Source organism: Heterodontus francisci, chromosome 15 (assembly GCF_036365525.1).
Source record: "Heterodontus francisci isolate sHetFra1 chromosome 15, sHetFra1.hap1, whole genome shotgun sequence".
Classification (NCBI taxonomy): Eukaryota; Metazoa; Chordata; class Chondrichthyes; order Heterodontiformes; family Heterodontidae; genus Heterodontus; species Heterodontus francisci.
The window spans coordinates 15,937,386-15,957,155 of NC_090385.1; the positions used below are offsets into that span (position 1 = coordinate 15,937,386).

The window sequence follows — 19,770 nt, forward strand, 5'->3', positions numbered from 1 at the left end:
AAAATTCAATCAAATTTGTTAGACATGATCTCCCACTGACAAAGCCATGCTGGCTATCCCTGATTAATCCCCGCCTCTCCAAGTGATTAATCTTGTCCCTCAGAACTTTTTTCCACTAGTTTCCCTACTACTGACTGATGTTCAACTCACTGGTCTATAATTAACCTGGTTTATCCCTACTACCCTTCTTGAATATTGGTACCACATTCGCTGTCCTCCAGTCCTCTGGCACTTCTCCTGTGGCCAAAGAGGATTTCAAAATTTGTGTCAGAGCCCCTGCAATCTCCTCCCTTGCCTCAGAGCCAAAGTTTACATTACTGTTCCTATTAAATTCATTATGTATCGAGCTGCTGATACAGCTCTGAGTTTGATTTATCCACCAAGACAGCAGCAGTGCCACAAACAGTCTTTTCCAAACATCCACGCCCATGAATGCAAATAGGACACCACAGCAGGAAGAAAAGTGCAGATAGAATTGAGTTGCAAAAAATGTTTAAATTGCTTGGACTTCCTGGTCTAAATTGCCAGCTGTCAAGGTATGGAAACTGACCATTGGCTCTAGTTTAGATGTCGTTAGTTAGTACACAACAAGTTCCCCTAGGCGGTGTGGACATTAGTTTGATCATTTATGGTTCGCCTATTTATATGAACTTCTTCAGGACTTAATTTTCATTTTTTTAAAGTTTCTATTTACTAAAGATTAAGTGGATTATTTCCGAATAAACGCAAGTACTTTTCCAGGTTCCTGAAGTGTAGGACAGCTACTGTGCCTCAACAGCTCCTGACAGTACAGTGAAAGCTCACTTGAAAGGACAAAATGATGACATATTGGGAATTGAAGGGATAATGCACATCATATCACAAGAAATATCAAAGCTCACTTGCATTATTCAATGATTAAGACTGGCAAGCAACCTGCTACTTGGCATATATGAAAGTACGGAGTAACTGGGTACTAGACAGCTCATAGAGTCATAGAGTTATACAACACAGATGGTCCTTCGGCCCATCATGTCCGCGCCAGCCGTCAAGCACTTATCTATTCTAATCCCATTTTCCAGCACTTAGCCCATAGCCTTGTATACTATGGAGTTTCAAGTGCTCATCTAAATACTTCTTAAATGTTGTAAAGGTTCCTGCCTCTGCCACCCCTTCAGGTAGTGTGTTCCAGATTCCAACCACCCTCTGGGTGAAAAAAGTTTTGCTCATGGAAGTGATTCTGGGTGTTTTGTATCTCATTTACACCTGTAAGGACATGCCTCTATTTGTTATCTCCCTCAGTAGTCTAATAACCAGAAAGTTTTAAGTATGGGACATTGTAGGCATGGAGCAGTATTCCAGCACTATGGCTGGTGTGTTAGTGCACCACCTTGCTATACAATGGGACTGCTTAAAAGTGCTTTATTTTTGTGTATTCCATTTGTTTGTTTTAATGATGCGATGCCCAGTTCACTCATTAAGTATCTTAAACCCTGACAGTATCCAGCTCATAAATTAGTTATTCAAACCTGTAATAATAAATGTATCTGCAGGATATGTTTTATTTGAAAATTATTTCCAAGTCAAAATGAAAATATAATGTAACTAGAACAGTAGAATTAAATTGTGTTCCTGTATTTCGCATTCTCTACTGGGTTTGTTTCACAAGCATTTGCAGCAATCTGATGCTGTTACAGTCTTCAAAATAAAAGTACGATCTTGCAAGCTTGAACTTTTCTGTGACTAGTAACCTGGTCTAATGCAACTGAAAATGCATTTTGAAATGTGTATGACTGGACGTTTAGGAAGCTAACTATTCAGGTGTGAATAAGTATCTGTTTTTGGTTCCTTCAGGCCTCCTTGTTGGGACACTTGATACAGTGTTTGATTCAACTTCCAAAGTAGCTCCATATCGCATTCTACATCAGACACCAGAATCCCAAGTCTATTGGTCCATTGCTTGTGGTAAGTTAAAGCATTACTTTGCAAATTACTGCTGGTCGGGGTCACCTTTCATGATTCATTTGGGATTTGTGGAACTTGGTCAGATGAAAGCATAAGAACACATTAAGTTATCCAAAATACGAAGTAATGCAAAAGTGAAACCCTATTAAAAACTTTAAGCATCATTTCTTGCTTTTTGAAAGATATTCTTATTTTTTAATGCTATATTGTTGCAACTTTTTCTCCGTGCTATTTGCAAACCATGTAAGACTCATAACCGCCATTTGGCCCGTCACGTCTACTGACTCTTTGCAAGATCTATCCAATCAGCCCCGCTCCTACTCTTTTCCCCATAGCCCTGAAATTGTTTTCCTTTTCAACTATATATCCAATTCCCGTTTGAAAATATTGAATCTACTTCCACAACCCTTTCAGGCTGTGCATCCCAGATCATAACTCAGTGTTAAAAACATTCTTTTACTCTCCCCCTGATCCTTTTGCCAATTATTTTAAATCTGTGTCATCTGGTTACTAACCCTCCTGCCAGTGGAAACAGTTTTTCTTTATTTACTGCATCAAAACCGCTCAATTGTGAATATTTTTATTTTTAGTTTTAGAGATACAGCACTGAAACAGGCCCTTCAGCCCACCGAGTCTGTGCTGACCATCAACCACCCATTTATACTAATCCTACATTAATCCCATATTCCCACCACGTCCCCACCTTCCCTCAATTCCCCTACCACCTACCTATACTAGGGGCAATTGCGCAATTTATAATGGCCAATTTACCTATCAACCTGCAAGTCTTTGGCTGTGGGAGGAAACCGGAGCACCCAGCGAAAACTCACGCGGTCACAGGGGGGACTTGCAAACTCAGCACAGGCAGTACCCAGAATCGAACCTGGGTCGCTGGAGCTGTGAGGCTGCGGTGCTAGCCACTGTGCCGCCCCAAATATCTCCATTAAATTTCCCCTTAACCGTCTCTACTCTGAAGAGAACAATCCCAGTTTCTTTACGTAATTTAAGTCTCTGATCGGAGGGATTCCAAAAGTATCGAAACATCTTTGTAGCTAACTTGATATCTCATTGTTTAATAAACAGGAAGGAAGGAACAAATTGTATTTCTATGGCATTTTACACATCCTCAGGATTTCTCTAAGTGCTTCACCGTGAATTAGGTATCTTGAAGTATCGTCACTGTTGTGGACAAACTATTGACTTTATGGTTGTTAAAATGCAATACACTAATAGGTCACTGTGACAAGCTTCATTTTGTGGTCACAATGATATTTTCTTTCAGTCCATCTGTTGTTTTACTTCACAACCATATGCCAGTCAATAGCTTGTGTTATTGCACATGGAGTCAAGATAAGTAGTGTCTTTGTGAAGCTATGCTTGTGGACTGGCGATAATTGGACTCCGGGTGTGCTGATGTAATTCAATTCCGACTGAAGTCCTGCTAAGTTAAATAGGGAAAAAAGTTACAGAAATTTGAAAAGCAGAGGAATAGTTGGTTGATATGTAGGTGTTTCTCCATGGGAGACACTAAACTGAAGTAAAACAATGCCACCACTGGCAGGACAATGCAATTACAATGTGACATGTTTACATAGGCATTTTCCATTGTAAATGGGAACATAGGAATTTATAATAGTAAAAGAGCGATAAAAATGTTACAATGGGAGGAAAGCTTTTGTAGACAGGAAGTGCATGCAGATATACTTTTTTTTAATATTGTAGATGAGCAATTCAGTTTTGTATTACATTCCAGTTTCTTCTATCAGAAAAATTGCCTTTAATTCTCATGCACATTCTTTTGTGAAAATGTAAAGAGCCATCACGTACAATTTGTGATAAAATGTGAGCCAAAGTCATATTACAGCTTAGTAGGAATCACTTCTTTGACCAGACAACAAAAAAAATCACACTCTCTGCTTGTAGTCCCAAGGATAAAATATCAGGGATGTTCATAATTTTGTACCTGAGTTCTACCATTTTATCATGTGTCTTAAAAAATCATTTTAGAGTCTGATGTAAAGTGATTCTTTTACTACTTTTACTTTTCCTCAAATTATTGCACTGGATCCTGTATCTGTAGCACGATGGTGTAATATTGTTTGCTATTTTTAGAATATGCGATTCTGTCATACTGGACTAACAGAGCAACACCGTTGAATGTTTAGGCAAATTATATGGCTCAGTGCTAAGACTATGAGTAAAATCATTGTTTGCTATCTGAATAATCAGAGCAATGCAACCTGGTTGTAGTTCAATATTTGTATTCAGTGTGTACATCTTACTGCTATAGAAAGTAGAGGTATTGCTCTGTCAGTATTCAGTTTTATTCGTTTAAGGCACTGGGTAAATGTGAACGTACTTCAGCATTCATTTCATTAGATGGAACCTCAGACTGCAAGTAGTGTGACTCAAACTGTTCCAACTCAACCAATCTTTCTTGATGCAGAAGTGATTTTAATTACTGTGGATTTATTGCTTCCATTTGCTAAGGACCTGCTTCTAAGTGTTGCCTTGGATGTATCTTTATCTTTCTTATCCTTGCTTTCTCCAAATTAGCTCTTATTGATACAGCAGCTTCAGTAATGTAGTTTTTCATACTAATGTAGTTTTTCATACTTTACCCTGTAGGCCATTTGACCCTTAAAGCCTGCTTTGCCATTCAGTCTGATTACAGCTGATCATCAACCTTCAATCCACTTTGCTGCACTATCCTCAGATCCCTTGATTTCCTTATTGCCTCAAAATACTATTGATCTCTGTCTTGAATATACTCAATGACTAACTGAGTGTTCACAGCTCTCTGGGGTAGAAAATGCCAGAAGTTCACAACCCTTTGAGTGCAGATATTTCTTTTTATCTCAGAAGAAGGGAAGATGATTTAGGACTGAGACTGTGACCCCTGCTTCTGGGCTCCCCATCTAGGGGAAACATCCTCCCAGCATTTACTCTATCCAGTCCCTCAAGAATTTTACATGTTTCCATGAGATCACCTCTCATTCTTCTAAACTCTAGGGAATATAGGCTCAAATATGATTTCACCCCCCACCCCCATCCTTTTAGCACTTTGACACCTATAAGCTTAATAAACATGACAGTCCTGTGGTTGATTATTCACTATTATCTATTATTCCTCTGAGTGAGAGGGGTTGGAGGAGGGGCTTCTGGCTTCGCTGATATGGTTTTCATATATGTAAAGAAAGTACCAGATGGCGTTCTCATACTGATTTAACTAGATATTGAATTTTAACCTAACCCAACATTTAAAATGAGCAGCATTATATCCTCTAAATGAGAACTGTGACTACAGGAAACAGCATTGAACAAAAGACTGAATAAATTATTGAATTAGCACCTAACACTTCTAGTCTCTGACTGTAGACCATGGTGATGATCATTTGTAGTCTGATTCCTTGGTACATTTGCTAAGTAGCTCGTGGATGATGAGCTTTTACTCTCTCATTTGCCAGCTGTGCACGTACTCTGTGAGGCTACCTGAAAGGGGGAAATAGGGCCTATATTAGTCAGTATCTGTCTTTGACTATTTGAGTACTGTGCAAGAAATTTTAATTGCTAAAATGACCTGAAGTGATTCCAGTTTGATTGGTTTTGGTTGCTTAGAACGGATGTGACCAATCATAGTATTTCAAAAATTTTACTTTTTTTTAAATTTTGTTTCTAAACCAGGAGCCAACAGTGAAGAAATAAATAAGCACTGGGAATGGCTGGAACATAATGTGATGGCAATACTTTCCGTATTTGATAGCAATGAAGACATCACTAGCTTTGTTCAGGGAAAAATACGGGTAAGAATATACCATTCTGCCCAGAACAAGAAGTTTTCTTTTCTGTTGGTTTACTTATGGTTCGGGTCAGTTTATTTTTCAGTTTCTGTGTTCAGTTTTTATAGGCTCTGCAACAGGGCTAGTGAGGACAGTGTAACAGATAGTAAATCCCATGGTGTTCTACCAGTTAAAAAGCATGTGATTGTCACTATCAATTTAATGCATGTTTTAAGATCTGGGTTTGTGTTTAATGTTAGGACCCAGGCAGGAGGAGTGCACTGTCTTTTCTAGTTCCACTTCTCCACAGGTCACAACAGATATTTTTAAAAAATGTTTACTCAGTTACCGATGCAGTCAATCATATACTCTACTCTTTATCCCAGAATCAAATACACCAGGTTTCTTTAATAAACAACAAAATCATCAGTTTATGATGAAACAAGACATAACCAGTAACAAAGCAAAGCATTAACACAAAGGTTGAATTATGAAAGTTCCCTTTTTAAATTCCCCCGACATACACTCTCACTCACACACTGAAGAAAATACAGAAATTCTCTCTGCAGAGGTCTGCTATAAAAGAGATAAACAAGAATACATTGGCCAAATACTTGCTAATTCTTGAAGAAGAAAGAGAAGATATGAAAAGATGTCAGTTGTCCCTTATTTGGTCTGGCGACCAAAATATGTGTAGATGGCTGTCACTGGAATCTTTTGAGACCAGTTCTTTTCAGGCGATGTTGAGGGTCAGTTTGGCCAGCTTTCCAGGAGAAATGTGGCATCAGGAATCTCCGGCAGGCTTTTGAGGAGAAATGCAGCATCAGTGTCTCTATTTCTTACGCTTGATTCTCAGGAAGTTTTTAGAGATGGAGGAGGGTGAGCTGGTGGTGGCTGCTCTCTTGGCTGGTTTTCTCCAACTGTCTTCAAAACGGTTCACACCCGAACACGCTGTCCAAAACGAAACCAAAAACAGTATCTCAAGTCCAAGGTTTCTGTTGTTTACTGCTTTAAGCACATGACTTCTAGCAAGGCTATTTTTCAACAACATCTCGGTGTCCTTTCAGTGAACTGTCAGTAACAAAGCCCAGCCTTTATGACATCTTGAGCCTTCTCCACAAATCCAACTCCATAATTTAAATATGAATTCTCAAAAACATATACTTAAAGAAAGAAGCGCATTCATAACACCTCCATCCTTGGAGGAATGAAAAGCCTTTTTTTAAAAATGCGTTTCATTACAAAGAGTGAAAAAAGATGACACATTAAAACACACTTACACACCCATTCTCATTGACTCTTTACCTGTATCTAATACAGTTCTGCTTTGTACCATCTTTGCACACTGATAACAAAGCAATGTTTGATCCTAAACAAAGCATCCGCAATTACATTTCTTTTCCCACCATATGGATAATCTTTAAGTGATAAGGTTGCAATAATAAACTCCATTGGAATAGTCTGGCATTCTGGTTTTAAATTTTTTCCAGAAAGGCTATGAGGTTATGATCAGTATATACCAGTTTGTCTCTCTAGTTGTGGCGCACATGGTCTTCAAAATGCTGAAGAGCTCGTAATAAAAGCAGGGTTTTTTTGTCCACTGTTGAATATCTTTTTTTGGTGTTGATTTAGCTTTTTGGAAAAGTATCCCACTGGCCTTTCTATGCCAATTCATCGTCTTGTAACAGGATTGCACCGACCCCCCAGGTCACTAGCATCAATTGCTACCTTGAAGGGCTTAGTGAAATTTGGAGCAGCCAACACTGGTTTAGTAATCAAAATGGCTTTCAGCCTCTCAAAAGATGTTTGGCACTCGCCTGAGCACACTACCATGGTTTTCTTTTTTTGCAACAAATTTGTCAGTGGAGCAGCTATAGTACTAAAATTTGGTACAAACTTGCAGTAGAAACCACACATCCCCAAAAACCTCATGATTTCTCGCTTGGTCTTGGGGGTAGGGCACTCCACCAATGCTTGTACTTTTGCTGTTCTTGGCAACATTTATCCTTTCCCTAGTATGTGCCTGAGGTAGGCTACTCCCGGCTTTTGCATATTCACTTTTGGCAAGGTTTACCACTAAATCAGCTGATTGTAATTTTCTAAAAAGAGCTTCCAGTATTTTTAAGTGCTCCTTCCAAGTGTCACTGTATACCAGCACATCACCAAGATAAACTACAGTTAAGAACACTGGCTACCACTTGGTTCATTGATCTCTGAAAAGTGGCTGGGGCATGTTTTAGCCCAAATGGCATCACTCTGCATTGGTAAAGACCATCTGGTGTGACAAAGGCTGATATTTCTTTAGCTTGGGTGTTAAAGGAACCTGCCGGTATCCCTTTAACAGATCTATTTTTGTAAGAAACGTGGCACTGCCCACTCTGTCAATACAGTCTTCCAAGCAAGGAATTGGGTAGGAGTCTGCCTTTGTTACTGCATTAACCTTTCTGTAATCTATGCAGAATCTAGTTAAACTGTCAGGTTTAGGCACTAACACCACTGGGGAACTCCAGCTGCTTTGACTGGGTTCATTTAGGTGGTTTTCCAATATGTATTGGATCTCTGCTTTTACCTGGGCCTGTTCCTCTGGACTTGAACGATAGGGATGCTGTTTTATAGGAAAGGACTCCCCTACATCCACATCATGTGTGGCTAAGGTTCTACATCTTGACTTATCCTACAGACTCTTTTAAATACCGTGAGAGGCTTGTTAGGTCTTCTCGTTGTTCTGTATCTAAATATGAAAGCATGGTGTCTAATCTCTCTAACAATTCAGTATTAGCTAACTGGATAGTAGGAGGTTTAATTTGAAAATTGTCTAGGCCTCCTTCTGCCTCATTCTCACTATCCCTTTCATCCTTTACTGTCCCCACTACCTGACATACCTGTTCTTGCTTATCCTCCTCCAGGTAATGATATTGTCTCAACATATTGATGTTACACAGCCGATACTTTTTCCGGCGATCTGGGGCGTCAATCAAATAATTTACTTTACCAATTCTCTTGACCGCTTTATATGAATCACTGAACCGTGCTTTCAGCGGTTGACCCTGTAAAGGCAATAATACTAACACTTCATCCCCTGGTTGAAATGTTCAGGTCTTGGCTTGCTTGTCTGCCCATTTCTTCATGGTTGTTTGGGAACCTTCAGGTGTTCCTGAGCCACTTTGCAAGCTCTCGAGAGCCGTTCCCGGAACACGGATACATGATCTAACGTGATCTGTAATTTAGAAAATTATAATCAGCTGATTTTGCCCCTCTGTTTTAAAAACCTTTCTTTAATTAGTTTGAGAGGACCTCTTATCTCATGTCAATAAACTAATTCAAAAGGACTAAAACCAGTAGACTCATGAGGTGAATCCTTAGTGGCAAACAAAATAAATTCTAGCCATGATCATCCTTTTTAGGGTCTGATGGTACTGTTCTAAAGTTCCTTGTGTCTGTGGGTGGTAAACTGAAGACTTTAACTATGTTATACCAAATTATTCATCACTTCCTGGAAAATTGTGGACATAAAATTGGAACCTTGATCTGACTGAATCTCAATTGGTAATCCATATCTAGTGAAGAACTGGGTAACTTCTCTACCACTACCTTAGGAGAAATTGTTCTCAAGGGAATGGCCTCTGGGAATCGAGTAGCCATATCCATGATAGTGTGTATTTATTGTTGTCCCACTTTTGTTTTCGGTAAGGTCCGACACAGTCTACCAACACCCTACTAAATGGTTCCCCAAAAACTGGTATGGGAATTAGAGGTGTCTGTTTTATGACAGATTGCAGTTTTACCCACAAACTGGCACGTAGGGCACATTTTACAAAACTGCACCATGTCCTTGGAAAGACTTAGCCAGTAAAAATGTCGACCTATACGTGATTGGGTCTTCTGGATCCCCACATATCTGGTTATAGGAATTTCATGGGCTATCCTTAATAGTTCCCGGCGATACTTGGGCTGTACCACTATCTGGTGAGCAACCGTTCATTCGTCATCCGCAGGTCTGTGAGGAGATCTCAACTTACTCAGCAGAATCCCATCTTTAATGTAGTAGCCTTCCAGAGCTCCCTTTGCCTCAGCTTCCGTTAGAGTTGATTGGGCCACTTTGCTTAACTCTGGATTGGCTTGCTGAGCCTTGATAGAGAAGATTTATTGAATATTTCCTTCGGATTATCCAAATTCACAAATAAAGTTTCAGATATTTGGCTATAAGTCTGTGGTGCAAATTTTACCTCTGACAATGAAACTTGTTTAGCCATTGCTCGGGTCACTACACATGAAGCAAAAATTCCTGGAACCTTTTCCTGCTACCGTTCTTTCTCTTTAACTTCACTTGGTCTTTCTGTGACTACTAGAGAAGTTACTACCTTCGCTCCGGCCAAATCATTCCCCAGGAGTAGGTCAATTACGTCTACAGGCAAACTATGGACAACTCCTACAGTTACCGTTCCAGCCATTAGGTCATACTCTAGGTGCTCCCGATACAAAGGTATGGGTATATACTTCCCGCCGATACCATTCATTAAAACCTTGGCATTCAATACACGCTCTGGTGGAAAACTTATGCCTTTCCCCAGCAAAAGAATTTGGGAGGCTCCTGTATCCCTAAGTATAACTATAGGTTTACCTGCCTCACTTGAGGGATAAGGAGTTACTTTTCCTTTTGATAAGAATTCCCTATAACTCTCAGGTATCTTCACATTCCCCGCACTCTCAGTGGTTTTTGTACTTGGCCTTGCAGCTGCAGTCAGTGCTACAGCCTGATCTGTCATATTCGTGGTCAGGGCCCCTTTCTCTGCATTGGCCTTGTGCACCCCAGTAAGTCCCATGGGTTTACCTCACAACTTCCAGCATTCTGCACAAAGGTGTCCCATCTTGTAACAATGGTAACACTTAGGCTTGCGGATCTCGCTTCCACCCTCAGCATCTTCCTTTCTGGCCTGAGGAGGAGATCCTGGGGTGTTTCCAGCTGTGCCTTCTTGTCCCCGGCTACTTGCTTTCCTTTCACCCTCCCACCTTCTATTCTTCTTGGGTTTGTGGGGCTGACGGACAAAGGGTTTGGGCTTGTAAACAAGCTTATAATCATCTATTTCCACTGCCTGTCTAGCTGTTGAAACCTTCTGGTTCTTTCTAATGGGAGTAAATTTTTAAATTCTTCCAGGAGAATTAGTTCCCTAAGGTTCTCATACGTGGCCTCTACCTTTAGTGCCTGTATCCAGTGATCAAAATTAATTTGCTTTACCCTCTCAAATTATATATAAGTATGCTCAGGGTGTCTCTGGAGGTTCCAAAATTTCTGCCTGTATGCTTCAGGGTCCAACTCATAAGCAGTGAGAATAGGTTTTTTGGCATCTCAATCTGCAGAAGCCTCTTCAAAAAGCATGGCATAAACTTTGAGTGCTGCCCATCAACCTGGTTTGCATAAGCAGTGTCTAGCTTTCCTTCAGCCACTTCATCTGTTTGGCTATCTTTTCAAAAGAAATGAAAAATGCCTCTACGTCCCTTTCCTCAAACTTAGGGAGGGCTTGTACAAATTTAAACAGCTCTCCACTGGGTCCTAGGCTGGAGTCAGATCTTTCCCCACCATAATTTCCACTCTAGTCAAGACCACCCCTTTGTCTTAGTTCCATCTTTTAAAATTCTAATTCCCTTCCTTCTCTTTCACTTTCTCTTTGAAATTTAGTTCAAGATTTTTCATTGTCAGTTCTCTTTCCTGTTCAAGCTTAAGTTTTTCTAATTCTATTTCTTTTTCTTTGTCAAGTTCAAGCAGCCTCATCTGTAAATGAATTTTAGCTAATTCAACTGCACCACCATCTGGTTTGCCTTCTAATTGCAAATACTGTGTTATTACTTCAATAATTTCTGCTTTCTTAGCTCCTGGTTTTAACTCTAACCCCAATTTTGCTGCCAATTCCTTTAATCTAACCATGGTTAATTTTCTCAAATCACTCAGGGATACATCCTCCTTCCCCAGAAAGGTTGTAGCAACTGACAAAAACATTCCAGTATTGTAAACTTTACTCTAATGTATAAGGAACCTGTTTTTTTACTTATCCTCTTTTCAATTATTACTACCCCACTACAATTACACGTCATTAGCATTGGGTTATCCCGCACAAAGGCTCCAATTACATGTTACGACCCAGGCGGGAGGAGTGCATTGTCTTCCACTTTTTTTACAGGTTGCAACATATATTTAAAAAAAATGTTTACCCAGTTACTGATGCAGTCAATCGTATACTCTACTCTTTATCCCAGAATAAAATACACCAAACAGGTTTCTTTAATGAACAACAAAATTATCAGTTTATTATAAAACAAGACTTAACCAGTAACAAAGCAAAGCATTAACATACAGAATAAAATATGAAAGTTCCCTTTTTTAAATTCCCCACACACAAACTAACACACACTGAAAAAATACAGAAATTTTCTGTGCAGAGGTCTGTTACAAAAAAAAACAAACAAGAATACCTTGGCCAAATACTTGCTAATTCTTGAAGAAAAAAAGAGAAGATATGAAACGATGTCAGTTGTCCCTTCTTTGATCTGGCATCCCAAATACGCCTAGACGACTGTCACTGGAATCTTTTGACAACAGTTCTTTTCAGGCGGCGTTGAGGATCAGTTTGGCCGGCTTTCTAGGAGAAAAGCTGCATCGGGTTTCTGTTGGGCTTTTGAGGAGAAATGCAGCATCAGTGTCTCTATATCTTACACTTGATTCTCAGGAAGTTCTCAGATGGAAGAGGGTGAGCTAATGGTGGCTACTCTCTTGGCTGGTTTTCTGCAACTGTCTTCGAAACGGTTCACACCCCAACACACTGTCCAAAACGACACCAAAAACAATGGCTGGAATTTTACCCTCGGTGGACGGGAGCTATCCACTGACCAAAAAGTCGGTGGTGATCCCGCCTCCGCCTGGCGATCCAGACCACATTTTGTTGTTCCCAGGCCCTTAATTGGTCTGAGGCGGGTCTTCCACCTCATTGAGGCAGGCAGTCTCCCCTAATGAATCTGCCGGCCAATCAGCGGGCCAGCAGCACCACCGGGAGTCGTGGCCACTGCTAGGATTGCAACCCAGCTGAGGACGGAAGATGTCGGCAGCCCCGGAGAACCGGTAAGTTTTTGGAGCCTTGCCAGGGGCAAGCAGTGGTCGATTGAGGGGACGGGGGTGTGTTGGACGTTGAGGATGGTTGGGGCATTGGGGGTTGCCCTCTGTCAGGCACAGGGTGCCTGATTTGGAGGGTCCCTCCCACCCCCACCCCCCAGGCCATCAGAAAACCGGCTACTTTTAACTGGCTGCTTTGCTCGGGCCTGGGCCACCTGCCAGCCAAGGGTAAAATCCCCGTGGCGGCAGGCAGAGGCCCTTAAGTGGCTGTTAACTGGCCACTTTGGGGCCTTGATTGGCCTGAAGTAGGCGGGCCATTTTTTGCCACCGCTGCCCTGTGTAAAATGATGGAGGCGGGAGCAGGTTGGGAAGGGGGCCCCCCCCCCCCCCCCCCAAAAGCCTCCTGCTCCATTTTACACCCACCCATTCCGCTCTTTGTTGGGGGGGGGTGGCATTGTAAATTTCCGGCCAATATATGAAGATTCAAGCGTCCTGACCTATAAATCTTCTCCAGGTCGCCAAGGTTTCTGTTGTTTACTGCTTAAAGCATATGACTTCCAACAAGGCTGTTTTTAAACAGCATCTCGGAGTGTCCTATCAATGAACTGTCAACAACAAAACAAATTCCAGCTTCTATAAAACCTTCAGCCTTCTCCACAAATCCACCTCCACAATTTAAATACAAATCCTCAAAAACATATACTTAACAAAAAATATAGAAGCACTTTCATAAAATTGAACAGTATTTCTGGATGAACAAGTTGAACTTAGAATCATGGAATAGTACAGGACAGAAGGAGGCCATTCAGCCCATTGAGTCTGCACCAGCTCTTTCAACGAGCAATCTAGTTAGTCCCACTCCCTTGCTTTTTACCATATCCCTGCATTTTTTTCTTCAAGTATTTAACCAGTTCCCAATTGAAGGCTACTAATTGAATCTGTATTCACCACCCTATCAGGCAGTGCAGTAAAATTGCTAATCACTCATTGTGAAAAGTTTTTCCTCATGTCATCCCTCTGGTGTTTTTGCTAATCACCTTAAATCTGTGCCCTCTGGTTATTATTCCTTTGACCATTAGAAACAGTTTCTCTTTAAAATCATGAAGTGTTTAGATAGAGAAAATAAACAGCTCTATGAAATGCTCTTTTTGCCTTCTCTGCTGTAAGGAGAACAGCCCCAACTTCTCTGTTCTATCCACATAATTGTGATCCTTCATCCTTGGAACCATTCTTGTAAATCTCTTCTGTACCCTTTCCAAAGTTTTCACATCCTTCCTAAAGTGTGGTGTCCAGAATTGGACACGATATTCCAGTTTGGGCCGAACCAGTATTTTGTGGTTTAGCATAATTTCCTGGCTTCTTTATAAAGCCCAAAGTCTGCTATGCTTTATTAATTGCTTTGTTAACCTGTCTTGCAGCCTTCAAAGATTTGTGCACTAGCATTCATAGCTCTCTGTTCTTGTACTCCCTTTAAAATTGTACTGTTCAGTATGTATTGTCTCCCCTCATTCTTCGTATCAAAATGTATCGCCTCATATTTTTCTGCATTGAATTTCATCTGCCATGTGCCCACCCATACCATCAGCCTGACTTCTTGAGGTCTATTACTATCTTCCTCAGTCTTTATTACACTTCTAAGTTTTGTGTCACCTGCAGATTTTTAAATTGTGCCCTGCATGTCCAAGTCATTATGTCGAAAACAGCAGTGATCTTAGTACTGAGACTTGGGGAACTCCATTGTATACCACCTCCTGGTCTGAAAAACAGCCATTCACCCCAAGTTTCTGTCTTCTGTCCCTTAGCCAATTTTGTAGCAATGCTGCTACTTGATCAACTTTGTGTGCAGACTTTCAGACATTTGTTCCCAAAATTCTCCAGATGACATTTTAAAGTATTTCTCAGCCATGAAGTCTAATTGTTGCAGCTCCATGAGTGGAGGGGCAAACAATTAGAGTTGTTGTCCTCCAGGCAATGGCAAGCCCAGTAATGACTGCATTTTAATAGTGCCATCCAGAATTAGTTGCCACCACCTCCCTGTGCCAGGGGCACTGAATAAGCTTCCGGGGCCTTTCCCTTTCAAAATCACGTCATGTCACTGAAACTGATGGCAGTGTGGGGTCGGGACCCAGAAATAATCCAGCCATTGGGTCCTAACCCTGGATTGAAAATACAGTCCCCTCGTTCACTGAGTTCTGGTGCACAGAGTAGTCTTAACTTGAAAACAGCTTATCCCTACTTTCCATTAATTGTTGAGTAATTTGTTTGCTTCACCAATTTACCATTCCTCATCAGTGGCACTACTTTGGGTTCTCTTTTAACTAGGGTGAGGAGGGAGTGGAGGGTGGAGAATGTCTAGATTAATTCAGGCTAGACTTTCCACCTACTGAGCTGGTATTGAGAGAAAACCACATTGTAGCCAGTAGCAATGATGAGCTACATTATAACTGGCGCGAAGGGTGAGCCCAAGTATAACTGATAGGGTTAGATGAAGAGGGCTGGGAAGTGATGCATGTGGAGCATAAACATCTGCATGGACTAGGTGGGCCGAATGGCCTGTTCCTGTGCTGTACATTCTATGTAATCTGTGCGGTGACAGCACTCTTAAGATCATTTACCATTTTTAACCTGTATTCTTAAAGTCAAAAGAAAATGATTCTGCAAACTATCTTGCAATTAGATTTACATTTCTCCTCTAATTGAGACTTTTGTGAATTACTTTTAAAATCTAATTTTGTGAAATTTGCGCACATTTATGATTTAAACTAGCTATTGGACTAGTTCTGCTTAACTGCAATGAAAAGGCATTTTATGAGGTTTGAAGTATGTATATTATTAAAATCATAAGGCACTTAAAGACATCTCCATTGTTTCTGTCAAAGGGCCTAATAGCAGAAGAGTCTCAAAGTGCATCCATAAAGGAGGAAGATGATCCTGAGAAATTTCGTGAGGCCTTGTTGAAGTTTGATAAGTGGTTCGAGCTGCCTGAGCAAGAGAAACTGGTGACCTATTACTCATGCAGCTACTGGAGCGGACGGGTACCATGTCAAGGCTGGCTATATCTCAGCACCAACTTCTTCAGCTTCTATTCTTTTTTTCTAGGCAAAGAAGGTGAGACTCTGTTACACGCAATCAGTTGTAAGGTGGATGTAACGTCCTTGAACAATTATGCAACGTGTCATGTTGAAAGCCTGATCAGGCTGCTGGAGTATGTGTCAAAGATTCTGTGGTTGCCATATCTAGTAAATGTGCTCATGAAGTATGTGATATGCCAGGGTACAATTTGGAGCTAGTTTTAAATGTCCACCTATTACGGTGTGCTTTCTGCCCTGCTTCCTCCACAAATTTAAAAGAAAGAAACTAGTTGTGAGGTAAACAAAACTTATCTCCATGGAGTTGCCCTAACTGGAGAGAATATTACCACTGGTGCAGCTCCTCTCGATTAGCCAACACACGTTCATGCGCTGAGCCTGGATATGTTTTTAACTCGTTCACGGGATGTGGGTGTCACTGGCTAGGCCAACATTTATTGCTCACCTCTAATTACCATGGATTGTAGGATCCTAGGAAGTACAGAGGGTCAGAGGGACCTTGTACTTCTGCACAGATCACTGAAGGCAGCAGCACAGGCAGATAAGGTGGATAGGAAGGCATTAGAATTAGAATATTACAGCGCAGTACAGGCCCTTCGGCCCTCGATGTTGTGCCGATCATCTGACCTACACTCTTCCATTTACATCCATATGTCTATCCAATGACCACTTAAATGCCCTTAAAGTTGGCGAGTCTACTACTGTTGCAGGCAGGGCGTTCCACGCCCCTACTACTCTCTGCGTAAAGTAACTACCTCTGACATCTGTCCTATATCTTTCACCCCTCAACTTAAAGCTATGTCCCCTCGTGTTTGCCATCCTCATCCGAGGAAAAAGACTCTCACTATCCACCCTATCTAACCCTCTGATTATCTTGTATGTCTCTATTAAGTCACCTCTCCTCCTCCTTCTCTCTAACGAAAACAACCCCAAGTCCCTCAGCCTTTCCTCGTAAGACCTTCCTTCCATACCAGGCAACATCCTAGTAAATCTCCTCTGCACCCTTTCCAAAGCTTCGACATCCTTCCTATAATGCGGTGACCAGAACTGCACGCAATACTCCAGGTGCGGCCTCACCAGAGTTTTGTACAGCTGCATCATGACCCCGTGGCTCTGAAACTCGATCCCCCTATTAATAAAGGCTAACACACCATATGCCTTCTTAACAGCCCTATTAACCTGGGTAGCAACTTTCAGGGATTTATGTACCTGGATACCAAGATCTCTCTGCTCATCTACACTACCAAGAATCTTCCCATTAGCCCAGTACTCTGCATTGCTGTTACTCCTTCCAAAGTGAATCACCTCACACTTCTCCGCATTAAACTCCATTTGCCATCTCTCAGCCCAGCTCTGCAGCCTATCTATGTCCCTCTGTACCCTACAACACCCTTCGACACTATCCACAACTCCACCGACCTTCGTGTCATCCGCAAATTTACTAACCCACCCTTCTACACCCTCATCCAGGTCGTTTATAAAAATGACAAACAGCAGTGGCCCCAAAACAGAACCTTGCGGTACACCACTAGTAACTAAACTCCAGGATGAACATTTGCCATCAACCACCACCCTCTGTCTTCTTTCAGCTAGCCAATTTCTGATCCAAAGCTCTAAATCACCTTCAACCCCATACTTGCGTATTTTCTGCAATAGCCTACCGTGGGGAACCTTATCAAACGCCTTACTGAAATCCATATACACCACATCCACGGCTTTACCCTCATCCACCTGTTTGGTCACCTTCTCGAAAAACTCAATAAGGTTTGTGAGGCACGACCTACCTTTCACAAAACCATGCTGACTATCGCAAATGAACTTATTCTTTTCAAGATGATTATAAATCCTGTCTCTTATAACCTTTTCCAACATTTTACCCACAACCGAAGTAAGGCTCACAGGTCTATAATTACCAGGGCTGTCTCTACTCCCCTTCTTGAACAAGGGGACAACATTTGCTATCCTCCAGTCCTCCGGCACTACTCCTGTCGACAATGACGACTTGAAGATCAACAACAACGGCTCTGCAATCTCCTCCCTGGCTTCCCAGAGAATCCTAGGATAAATCCCATCTGGCCCAGGGGACTTATCTATTTTCACTCTTTCCAAAATTGCTAACACCTCCTCCTTGTGAATCTCAATCCCATCTAGCCTAGTAGCCTGAATCTCAGTATTCTCCTCAGCAACATTTTCTTTCTCTACTGTAAATACTGACGAAAAATATTCATTTAACGCTTCCCCTATCTCCTCTGATTCCGCACACAACTTCCCACTACTATCCTTGATTGGCCCTGTTCTAACTCTTATCATTCGTTTATTCCTGATATACCTATAGAAAGCCTTAGGGTTTTCTTTGATCCTATCCGCCAATGACTTCTCGTGTCCTCTCCTTGCTCTTCTTAGCCCTCCCTTTAGATCCTTCCTGGCTAGCTTGTAACTCTCAAGCGCCCTAACTGAGCCTTCACGTCTCATCCTAACATAAGCCGCCCTCTTCCTCTTGACAAGCGCTTCAACTTCTTGAGTAAACCACGGCTCCCTTGCTCGACAACTTCCTCCCTGCCTGACAGGTACATACTTATCAAGGACACGCATTAGCTGCTCCTTGAATAAGCTCCACATTTCGTTTGTGCCCATCCCCTGCAGTTTCCTTCCCCATCCTACACATCCTAAATCTTGCCTAATCGCGTCATAATTTCCTTTCCCCCAGCTATAATTCTTGCCCTGCGGTATATACCTGTCCCTGCCCATCGCTAAGGTAAACCTAACCGAATTGTGATCACTATCGCCAAAGTGCTCACCTACATCTAAATCGAACACCTGGCCGGGTTCATTACCCAGTACCAAATCCAATGTGGCATCGCCCCTGGTTGGCCTGTCCACATACTGTGTCAGAAAACCCTCCTGCACACACTGGACAAAAACAGACCCATCTAAAGTACTCGAACTATAGTATTTCCAGTCAATATTTGGAAAGTTAAAGTCCCCCATAACCACTACCCTGTTACTCTCGCTCCTGTCGAGAATCATCTTCGCTATCCTTTCCTCTACATCTCTGGAACTATTCGGAGGTCTATAGAAAACTCCCAACAGGGTGACCTCTCCTCTCCTGTTTCTAACCTCGGCCCATACTACCTCAGTAGACGAGTCCTCAAACGTCCTTTCTGCCGCTGTAATACTTTCCTTGATTAACAATGCCACACCCCCCCCTCTTTTACCCTCTTCTCTGTTCTTTCTGAAACATCTAAATCCCGGAACCTGCAACATCCATTCCTGCCCCTGCTCTACCCATGTCTCCGAAATGGCCACAACATCAGGATCCCAGGTACCAACCCATGCTGCAAGCTCACCCACCTTATTCCGAATGCTCCTGGCGTTGAAGTAGACACACTTTAAACCAAGTTCTTGCTTGCCAGTGCCCTCTTGCGTCCCTGTAACCTTATCCCCTACCTCACTACTCTCAACAGCCTGTACACTGGCACTGCAATTTAGGTTCCCATTCCCCTGCTGATTTAGTTTAAACCCCCCCGAAGAGCACTAACAAATCTCCCCCCCAGGATATTGGTACCCCTCTGGTTCAGGTGAAGACCATCCTGTTTGTAGAGGTCCCACCTACCCCAGAAAGAGCCCCAATTATCCAGGAAACCAAAACCCTCCCTCCTACACCATCCCTGCAGCCACGTGTTCAACTCCTCTCTCTCCCTATTCCTCTCTTCGCTAGCACGTGGCACAGGCAACAACCCAGAGATAACAACTCTGGTTGTTCTCGCTCTAAGCTTCCACCCTAGCTCCCTGAATTTCTGCCTTAAATCCCCATCTCTCTTCCTACCTATGTCGTTGGTGCCTATGTGGACCACGA

At 42.0% G+C, this 19,770-nt stretch overlaps 1 protein-coding gene across 1 annotated transcript in view; it reads left to right on the plus strand.

Annotated features, from left to right (window-relative positions):
• Positions 1 to 19,770, plus strand: part of tbc1d8b (TBC1 domain family member 8B) — an 89,257-nt gene that overhangs the window by 13,739 nt on the left and 55,748 nt on the right. The window contains exons 2-4 of the mRNA XM_068047147.1: positions 1,834 to 1,944; positions 5,629 to 5,747; positions 15,705 to 15,933. Of these exons, the coding sequence (XP_067903248.1) occupies positions 1,834 to 1,944; positions 5,629 to 5,747; positions 15,705 to 15,933 (459 nt within the window). The remainder of the gene's footprint in view (positions 1 to 1,833; positions 1,945 to 5,628; positions 5,748 to 15,704; positions 15,934 to 19,770) is intronic.